General features: G+C 53.8%; 1 protein-coding gene across 5 annotated transcripts in view; it reads left to right on the plus strand.

The window, feature by feature from the left end:
* Iqce (IQ motif containing E) overlaps positions 1 to 8335 on the plus strand; it is a 42068-nt gene extending 33733 nt beyond the window's left edge. For 2 of the 5 annotated variants that reach the window (XM_036171866.1, XM_036171869.1), the window contains 6 exons: positions 1018 to 1128; positions 1474 to 1601; positions 2325 to 2422; positions 3659 to 3757; positions 5740 to 5970; positions 6334 to 8335. In XM_036171866.1, the coding sequence (XP_036027759.1) occupies positions 1018 to 1128; positions 1474 to 1601; positions 2325 to 2422; positions 3659 to 3757; positions 5740 to 5970; positions 6334 to 6461 (795 nt within the window). In that variant the 3' untranslated portion in view covers positions 6462 to 8335. The remainder of the gene's footprint in view (positions 1 to 1017; positions 1129 to 1473; positions 1602 to 2324; positions 2423 to 3658; positions 3758 to 5739; positions 5971 to 6333) is intronic. The other 3 variants (XM_036171867.1, XM_036171870.1, XM_036171868.1) reach the window with 2 other exon arrangements.
* Positions 8336 to 10512: the final 2177 nt, after the last annotated feature.

Consider the following 10512-nt stretch of genomic DNA (forward strand, 5'->3'; position numbering starts at 1 on the left):
GCAGGTGCTCTACCACTGAGCCACATCCCAGCCCTCACTGGGGATTCTAGGCAGGGGCTCTATTGCTGAACCATGTTTGCAGTCCTCCCTGTATTTTGATTTTGAGACAGTTTTGCCACATTCTCCAGGCTGGCCCTGAACTTGTGATTCTCTTTCTCTTGCTTCAGTCTCACATAGGTGAGATAGCAGGCCTGTACTATCAAGCCCTCCTCCTGTGCCTTCTTCCTGCTCAGATGTCATTCTTGCTTTGTGGTTTCCCAGTTAGACTAGCTTACCTGGGCTGGATTTCTGCCTGGTTTCTGTCCAGCTGTTAGGTGTTCTAACATTCAGCCAGGCCCAGAGTTCAGCCTACATCAGGGGCTGGATGTCTCTGGCCTCAGTAACTGCCCTTCAGTTCATTGGCTGTTGTGTACAGGGTCGTCACATACTCCAAGAGCTAAGAAGAGCAGGTGTGGCTGGAAACTTGTTGGCACCATATCTGCCTAGAGACTGGGGTGTGGCTCAGTGGTAGAGTTCTTACCCAGCATGCACAAGGCCCAGGGCTCAGTTGCCAACACTTAAAACAGAAAAGATCTTTCTGTAGCGTTTGTGACTGGAGAATGTGTGTGAAAGGAAGTAAACAGAACACATCAATCCTGCTGTGAAGACACACCAGTGAATAAAGTCTGGAAGACAAGCATTGGCGTACACCTGTAATCCCTGCACTCAGGAGGCAGAAGCAGGAGGTCCGGCACACGTTTGAGGTCTTCACAGCCACATAGCAAGACCCTGACTCAAAAAGCCAAAACAGCGTGTGAAGTCTGAACTGTTATTAGCAGCTGGTGTGACTGTGTCAGGATTGGTTTGTTTGCTGCAGCAGTGAGCACGTGCCAGCGGGCGGGGTTGGGGGAGGCGGAGGGGAGGCACTGTGACACGTCCCTGAGGTTACACAGCAGTAAAAGGAGTGTTCTCCATTCCCCTTTCATCTCCACCCAGTACCATCTTCAAGAAACCAAGTCCTTCCCTCTTTCCTGCTAGGCAGCAACTGTGGTCCAGGCGGCTTTCAGGGGACACCTAGCCCGTTCAAAGCTGTTACGCAGCAAAGCCCCAGACTCCAGGCCTCCCAGCATGCCAGGCCCTCCCAGCCAGGTAACCGCCCAGGTGGATGAACACCAGCTTCTCGACCCCTCTTTAGCCCCTCACATGTCCTTAGCAGAGGACTCTCAAGCCCTGTACAGCCCTCCAGTCTTCCTGGCTGGGCAGATGTGCCTGGTGCTCCGCCCACCCCATGATGGGGCCAGCCCTGCGGTGGCCCCTTGTACACATCCTGGGCTGGTTTAGCCTTGAAGTGTGGAACTAGCAGGCCTCAGGCTGATGAGGAGCACTGTTGGGGTGCAGCTGGAAAGCCCCCACCCCTCCTGCCACGGATACTTGCATGCTGCATTTGGAGACAGCAGGGTGACCGCAGATGGGTCTCTCTCCTATTGTCCTCAGCTGCAGAGTTCTCCCATACCCTGTGTCCCAAGCCCCACCTCCCCGCCTGAAGACAGCCCAGCACAGGAGGAGGCCATCATTGTCATCCAGTCCATCCTCCGGGGATACCTGGCCCAGGCCAGGTTCATGTAAGTTGGCCACAGGCACCTCTCTGCTGTGTTACTTTGGGGCCTAGGGGGCACCTATTTGGGGGCTAGCCAGGGCTCCAGTGGATTCATAATGGTGTACTGTTATGACACGAGTTCTGTTAGCCATGGTCTGGCAGTTCACCATGGCAACTGGTAGGCCTTTAGGGATATCCTAGCTTCACTTTGGGTATTGGGTAGGCTGCAGGCTCTCGCCCTCCTGAGAAGAACTTCCTAGAACATATCTCCATGATGGGAGAAGCAAGGAGGTGTGTGGACATCAGGTGGAACAGGGCCTGTAAGTGTGTGGGCGTTGTGGGCTTGGGCTCACATACTGTCCCTTTTTAAAGAAAAATGTAATTTGGCACAGTGATACACACCTGTAATCCCAGCACTCAGGAGGCTGAGGCAGGAGGATCTCTGTGACTTAGAGGCCAGCCTGGTCTACAGATCAAGTTCCAAGACAGCCAAGGCTGTTGTTACACAGAAAAACCCTGTCTTGAAAAACAGATTGAGCACTGAGCACCCTGAGTTCATTCAGCAGGGCCTTAAAGACGTGAACCAAAGGCATAGACTTTGAGGGCCAGCACTGAAGGCCCTAGGCACACTTGCTCAGTGTTTCACCTATGGAAGTGGCTGCCACCCCGTGATCGGATTGCTGTGGCAAGCAGGCCAGGATGCTCTGTGTTCTCCAGCCCCTGGCTCAGCCAGCTTTCTGTCTTCCAGTGCCAAGTGCTGCCGAGGGATCGCTGCCTCTCAGAGGGAAGCTGTGTCATCCCCGCCCTCCGGATCCGTCTCCCCAACCTCCCTAGCAGTTTTCCCTGGTAATTTCATTCAGTTGGTTCTGCCACAGGGGGAGGTAGCCCTCCAAGGGTTAAGGCAAAAGAAGGCTGGGTAAGAATGCAAGTTCCCACTGTCAGCTGCCTCAACCTAAGTTCATACCTTTGCCAGAAGACCAGAGACCACCCTCTCCTCCATTGCTGCTGGAGCTACAGCTGGGGTTTGAGCCAGTGGACTGCATCGGTGATGGCAGTGGTGTGGGCCCTGTGTCCTCCGTACCCCCAAGCCATGCAGTCATAGCTTTTCTGGCTTTTATTTCTTAAGCCGTGGGCCTTTAGGACTCCTTGGGCGGTGGGGTTGTGGGGTAGGGGTGTGGGAGGATATGCCTTTAATCCCAGTGCTTTAAAGGCAGAAGCAGGTGGATCTCTGTGAGTTCAGGACAGCCAGAGCTACACAGAGAAACCCTGTCTCTAAAATAAAATAAGAAAAAATAACAAGCATTGGGTAAAGATGCCCCAGGCTGGCTCAGGGGGATCACTCAGTTGGTAAAGGAACAGGGTTCAATTCCCAGTCCTCACATTGAAAAACCTATGGGCATGGTGATGCATGCTTATATTATAATGTCAGCCAGCGCTGGAGAGGTAGAGACAGGAAGGTCCCTGGGGCTCACAGGCTGGCCTGCTTAGCCAGATCATCAAGTTCCTGGCCAGTGAGAGGCCTTTTCTCAAGAAATAAAAGACAGAGTTAACAACACCTGAGAAGTGATACCTAAGACTAACCCTGGCTTCTTACGTACACACATACACACACACACAGCAGGTACACGTATACTCATACAAATCAAGTCCAGGGCACAGGCAGACTCTGTCCCCAGCTATGAGGTCTGGCCCGTGCTGAGATGTGGTCCCTGTAGGCTCCTGCCTGTAGGGCATCTCTTCTCATGAGTAGAGAGCTGGGCTAGACAGTCCCAACAGTCTACTAGCCCATGGGTTCTACTGGTCAGTGGCTGCCTACAACGCCTGCCTTAGCTGCAGCAGAGGCCCACTGTGACTGGGATCAGTGAGGATGAGGAAGGACTCAGGTCATGTTAGATAGAGAAGTTCAGCCAAGATTCTGTGCAGGCGTGTGACATCCCGGGGAGCTGAGCCCCTGGGTGTCAGAGGTAGAACTAAGGAAGGCTGGCAAGGTCAGAGAGTTGGCTTCTGGGACAGGAGGCTGGGTGGCTGCTGGGACGGTAGGTGGGTTGGCTGGTCTTGCCCAGACTGACATGCCTTATACAGAATGGGGTCCTTCAGGGAAGGGCATCGAGGAGAGCTGTGGGAAGGCTGCCGAGGCCGAAGAGGAGGCAGAAGAGCCAGCTGCCCTGCAGCTCTATTCAGGTAAATGTGTGGTAGTGGTGGCCAGGGCAGCACCTTCCCGAGCAGTCCCCCACTCCGTTGACAGTAGAGGCACACAGTAAAGACAAGGCTATGACTCTGACTCCAACTTCACCCAGAGACCATGGCTGGATGGCCTTCTCTTGTAGCTCTCCCTACTGTTTCTGTTCTCTTTGAGGTGCTGGAGATGGAACCCAGGGCCTTGCACATGCTAGAGAAGTGAACTGCTGAACCACATCCCAGCCCCTCACTGGGGATTCTAGGCAGGGGCTCTACCACTGAGCCACACACCCCAGCCCCTCACTGGGGGATTTTAGGCAGAGCTCTACCACTGAGCCACACCCCAGCCCCTCACTGGGGATTCTAGGCAGGGGCTCTACCACTGAGCCACACCCCAGCCCCTCACTGGGGGATCCTAGGCAGGTGTTCTACCTCTAGGTGGGGACTCTACCACTGAACCTCACCCAAGCCCCATAGTAAGGGGTCCTCTGCCATTGACACATTCTCAGCCCTTTGTAGGAAGTCATAGACATGTACTGTACATCTGCGCCATATTCCCAACCCTTAACTGGTTCTGACTGGATCAGTCAAGGGCCCCAGAGAGCCTGATTTAGGAGACCCTCCTGTGACACCATGCTTAACGTATTGTCACATTTGAAAGTCCTACATCCACTTCAGCTGTCACTTTCCAAGCTCTGTCAGAGCTACAAAACCATGAGCTTTGCTGTCCTCTCCAAACCCTTGTCTGCAAAGTGCGCTGAGCCAAGACAGAAGCCCTCGGATTTCAGAGAAGGCAGGCACACAGACACTGGAATCCCCAAACCTGCAATCCCCGGGCCCCCAAAGGCTTTGGACTGCTCTCTACAAAGCTGTCTGCGCTGATCTCACCACGTCCAGTGTCTGCTGACCTTTAAATTATTTGGTCAGGGCTGAAAAGTGTATTTATGCTGCCCTTTTTTCCCCTCGTCAAATGTAATTGAAAGTGGCAGGTTTATCCACCTGTGTAGACTGGCCCAGAAGCATCCATCCGCTGCTCACTGTGCACTGACCCCCAGGACATGCATCCATGTGAGAAAAATGAATGACACCCTTGTTTGTGCTGATTGTGTTGGGGTGCTTATTGGCTGATTGGTTGTTGAGACAGGATCTCACTCTAATCCAGAGTGAGTGTCCTTTACCTGACCATTTTCCTGCTTCTGCCTCCCACATGCTGGGGTTACAGGCATCACAGCCACACCCAGGCCTTGACTATGCAGAGCCTGCCTTCAGTCCCAGCAAAGGAAGAGGATGAGCTATTGCAGACCAGCTGCAGCCACATAGTGGCTTTGAGGCTAGTCTGAGTTACATGAGACTGTCTCATAAAAGGAAGTCTGGTTCATTGGTTAAGAGCATTGGCTATTCTTGCTGAGAGCCTGGATTCAGTTCTCAGCATCCACAAGGTGGCTCACAACTGTCTGTAACTCTAGTTCCAGAGGATCCAATCCCCCCATTAGCTTCTGCAGGCTCTGCACACCTCTGGTGCACAGGCATTCATGCAGCAAATCACCTATACACATTCAATGACCTTTTTTAAAGAGGAGAGGTGAGGAAAGAAGACATGAAAAAGGGCAAGAGGAGAGGAAGGAGGAAGAAAAGAAAAATAGAGCTTAGGGCTACAGGCTAAAATCCCAGCAATCTAGAGGCTGAGGCAGGAGGATCATAAGTTAAGGCTAGCCAGGGTTACATGGCAAGACCCTATCTCAAAGACTAATAAAAAAAATAATAAATAAAAAAATAAAAACAGCTAGGGAGAAGAAATCTTTAGGACAGTGTGTCTGTGGGTGAAGCGCTTGCACGCAAGTGTGAGGACCTGAGTTCAGATCCCCAGCACCCATGTGAGGCCTATAATCCCATGAAGAGATAGGGGGAGGGGCAGTACAGCATCAAACAGTAGAGAGACCCTCTGGTTAAATCTCAAATCAGTAACCTTTCATTTCCCCCTTTAGGAGCAGTAAGAGTGGGGCTCTGTGCCAAGGAGGAGCTGAAAGAGGCCGCTGCTGTTGGCCCTGCCCCCTCCTCACAACCCTCAGTCCCTGCCTCCCCGCAGGGTGGCCATTGGGACTGTCTCTCCCCATCCGGCCTGGAGGCTGTGCCTCGGTCCAGTGTGAAGGATGTGTTGTGCTTGGATGTGTGTGACGGAAGGAGCAGCAGCACCGGAAGTGCTCAGCCGTCCCTGGGTACGTCCCTCTGTCCTTCTGTCCCCTCTGCCTCATCCTGGCTCCTCACCAGCCAGGACCTGCTTATACACAGTGGCCGCTTGGTCCTGATTGCCTTTGCATGCTTTCAGTTTCTGAGCTAATCTTGCTGCGTAGCCCAGTCTAGCCTCAGATTTGTGATCCTCTTCGGTCGGCTTCCTGGGAGTACAGGTTTGTGCCACTACACCAGGCCTGCATGTATTCTCATGTTGGCAGCTGCCAGGCTGTCACAAGAGTAGGAGCTGGCGACAGCTCTGTAGTGGTGTGCGGGTGTGGCTCAGTCTTGCATGCCAGCTCACAGCTGTCTACACCGTGTGGCTGACCTCCCTCTCTGATTCATTTCAGTGGCGTCCTCTTCCTCAGGACTGCAGCCCCTGTCGCCACCACCTGTGGAGGATGTCAGCTCCGATGACTCAGATGACATTATCTTTTCACCATTTCTGCCCAGGAAGAAAAGCCCCTCCCCATTCTAGGACCCCAGTCATTGCCTCCTGGTGAGGTGGCTGTGGGGACAGGTTAGAGGACTAACTGAATTTGAGAAGATGACCTATCTTGTTGGGAAAGAGCCCCGCCTCGGGAACACCTCAGCCATCAGTTTTCTTGTGTCTTGTGCCTATGCCTTTGAGGGACCCTGGTGGCTCTACGCTGCTCTCTGGGGAGGGCTGACAGCCACCTCCCACTTCCATCTCTGGTTGCAGCCCATGTGTTTCCAGTGCCCACCCCAAATTAGGTCAGCAGGGAGTCCTCCTGCCAAGATGAGAACTTTGCAAAGTCTACCGCCTGCCCTTGACCTTGGCACTGTCAGCTGCCACTGAGATACGGCCTTCTTTGTCCTGTGCTGCCCAGTGCCTTACACATCACCCAACCAAGTCTCCTGTCCCCACAGCAGAAGGCAGTCATATCACAGTCAGCAAGAAGCCTTGGACATCAGGGTCCCCCGCCGAGCCCCTGTCCCATGGGCTCCTTGATCCCCTTTCTCTTATCCCCACCACCTCCGTCCCCTGGGAGGATGAACTCTTGGAAGAGCAGCCGGCAGTGTCACGTGGAGTGGCACATTGTCATGTGGAGTGGCACATTGTCACGTGGAGTGGCACAGCAGCTATTGAGAGGCAGCGAGAGGACAGATCCACAGGCCACCCAGAGACAAGGCAGAGAGCAGGGCCAGGAGGCAGCCCACCATCCCAGAGGAGATAAGTCTCAGGGATGAACAAATTCCAATGTGGACCTGGGGACAGCCCTGTCACCTGGGCGTGCAGAGTCATCTGCAGGCCACCAATGCCACCTTGGCCACTCAGCAGCCAGTAGTTGAGATGTTGGCCCCTTGTTTGTGAAATTAGCTGCTGTCGTGAGAATGAGGGGCTATGGGCTTGGACAGTTTTAGGAGTATCCAGGCTCCATGTAGCCCACGTCCCCCTGTCAGAATGCCTGTAGGACTGGCTTCCGGTGGGCTCCATAGATCACTGGGGATGGCACTTCCTGGCCCCATGGGACTGGTTTTTGTCTCAGGAAAAAACCTAATGCTAGAAGGTTCCTTCTTGGACTAGACCAGTGGGAACACCAAGAGGTTTGCTCTTAGGACCATTTAATCCTGGCATCCTCCACAAAACACCAGCAGGCTGGGCGTGGGAACCTCAGGAAGGGAGCTGGGCTTGGAGGCCAGAGGTCAGGAAGAGGGAGCTCAGCCTTGTGGGCTTGCCCCAGGTTGGGGTGAGTGCCCCCAATACTGTGACCAGGCACTGCTGCCCAGCTAGCCCTTCTCTCCAGCAGGGGGCAAAGCACAACTCTGGCTCAGTTTTTATACTCTGTGGGCTGTCTGCCAAGTTAGTTTCCTTGCCCATGAACTGGTGGTTTTAAAACACGACAGGCAAATGGAGCCCTCTGCAGATCTGTCTGCCTCTCTCCCACAACCCAGGTATGTTTGCTGTGATTGCTGCCACCCCTGGAAGTGGCAGACCTACCCACTGAGGCACAAAAAGATGAGTACAGGAGGCCCTCGAGGGCCTGTACCTTCCCTGAGGCCAGCGGTCCTTTTCACGGCTACTCTGTCCCTTCTCGCCTTTAATAGCAGCCATTTGGAGTGTTCTGTGAGTGGGCAGTCAGGAGTTCTAGCTTGGCAGGGGATGCAGAGTGGGTGTCTTCACCTTGGCTGCTCCCACCTCAGGAAGAGGGGCAGGGTCTGTACAGAGGCCGACCTGTGCAGTGCACCCAGCCTGGCCAGCAGGCAGTGAAGCACAATCAGCCCCTGCACTCGAGTTTCCTGGGAACAGGAAAGCTCTAAACCTCCTGCCCTTTAGTGCAGCAGCTAATCTATTAAAGGTAAACCCTGTCTTGGAGCTACCTCGGTAAATGGTGGTGCCTCACATCTCTGTGTTTGGCTGGTGTGCTGTGTCCTGTGCTCCCCACCCGGGCCCCACTGCTACAGCAGACTGCCCCTGGCTGATCTGAAACAGAGCACCTGGGTGGGGGGTAACCCATGTGGGGCCTAGGGACAGTACTGAGAACTGCTGGCTTCTCCAGGAGTGAATGCAGGAACTGGGAGTCCAGCCAGTCAGTACAGCTTTGAACCCCTCCTGATCTATAAGACAGGCTCCTTGTGTTTGGCTTGGTTTCTGAGGTTCAAGTCCCCCAGCACCTGGCTGGCCAGCTAAGGCCATTGACAAAGCCAAAACTACAGAGGCTGGGCAGGGTGAGCTGTAGGCCAATTGCCAGAGGCTGTGGGCCGGGCCAACCCTGCTGAGAGTGTGATTGGTCCGGGACCCAGCTGGTTGTGGTCTGTGGACTGTAAGTGGGGTGGTAAGAAGCAGCAAAATTCATCCCTGGGGAAGACTAGGAGTAGAGACCTTTCCAGAAGGAAAGGACCTCAGACCTCAGCAATCAGAACCAAGCGGGCTCAGGTGTGTGCCCTTGAGATGGGTAAGTGATGTCACTGTGCCCTTATTTCCATGGCAACACCTCCACATCACCTTGAGTTTAAAGAGCAGCTGTGAGACTTCTCTGGAGGCTGGTAGGTCGTCCAACTTTGGAAGAACCCATGCTTTCTTCATGACCCACTCAAACATGAACAGTTGGAACATGACTCCACCCCGTGAACAGCAACTATCCTGCTGACCCTGCCCTGCTGCAGTTGACCTGTGTGGAGAGCTGGAAAGGTGAAGGTGCCAGCTAGAGGCCTTGGGGTCTCTGGAAAGTGTACAGGAAGCCAGCAGGGCTTGGGGGACAATGCTTGCAGGGACCCTCTGGGATGGTGTTCCTCTTACCCATGACTAGGGGAAGAGGATGCCTCCGGCTCAGAAGCCAGGAACAGACTGGGGTCACCGTTTTGAAGATGCCATCCCAGTGAAAAAGCAAGATCCGGGAACCACCACAGTCCTCTTTTCCCCTTGCTTCACCTCTGCCTACCAGATACAGCTGAGAAGGACGTGCAGAGAGGGGCTGGTACAAGCCAGGCTTCCCCAAACCAGCAAACTAGGCAGCAGTGAACTGAGTGTGGATGGGGAGCAAACCTGGAGTGAGCAGAATCAAGACTATAGGGAGCTTTGTGTGGCACTAGGGATGGCCCCTAGGTCCTGGTGTGAGCTAGGCAGGTGCTCCACCACTGAGCCACACCACCAGCCCCTGCAGTGCATTCTGGGTGTAGTGTCATCACAGGCATGCAGCATTGAGAGGGGGCTTGGTCAGAAGCCACCCAGAGCACAGTCCCTCTAAACCTGGTTACCGAGCAGAAATGGCCAGGCCCCCGTGCCTGGTCTCTGTATAAAGTCCAGTAGTACAGTGGGAGCTTTTCGTGGGTCTGATCCACTGCCGAGGAAGGACTGACTGAGCGACCCTGGCTGCAGGTGCTGGCTGTATTGTCTGATAAATGTCTATTTTTGTCTCCCGACAAGGGGAGTGCAGACCGTGTGCCTTCAGGCTCGCAGACCCATCTCTGTGAAGAGACCAATCATTAGAAAAAAAGATGAGGTGACAGCAGAGTACATTCCTTTAAAGCTATAAATACCTTCCCGGGAAAGCACTCTAACCTTTGAGATCTAAATAAAAATTCCATTATAGCCCGGTCAAACTAATTGCAAATTCCTCCTTGGAGGGGAAAGCAGCATTGGCTCCCACGGCTCAGACACTCTGAGGACCAGAGAGACTCGGCAAACACAGCTCGTGTGGAGCCAGGCTGGCCATTTCTCCACGCTCCCACCTCCCCAACTTCCCAAGGGCCTGCAATACACAGCCCCACTCCGACTGACTGACCTGTCTGGTGCAGGTCCCAGCTGGGCAAGCACCTGTTAAAATGAGAGAAATTGCATCTAGAAGCTGGGAAATGAAACTGTCAGAATGGTCCAGAACAGTTGGGAGGGTACCCCTGGCCTCTTTGGTCTTAATTTTTGTTTCTCTTTAAACGGGCCTCGTGGTGTAGCGCTGGCTGGCATGAGATTAAAGTCATGCACCACCACACCCAGCTTTAAAAAATTGTAATTTAGGGCCAGCAAGATCGCTCAGTAGATAAAGGCACTTGATGCCAAGTCTGACACC

Source organism: Onychomys torridus, chromosome 22 (genome assembly GCF_903995425.1).
Source record: "Onychomys torridus chromosome 22, mOncTor1.1, whole genome shotgun sequence".
NCBI classification, from domain to species: Eukaryota; Metazoa; Chordata; class Mammalia; order Rodentia; family Cricetidae; genus Onychomys; species Onychomys torridus.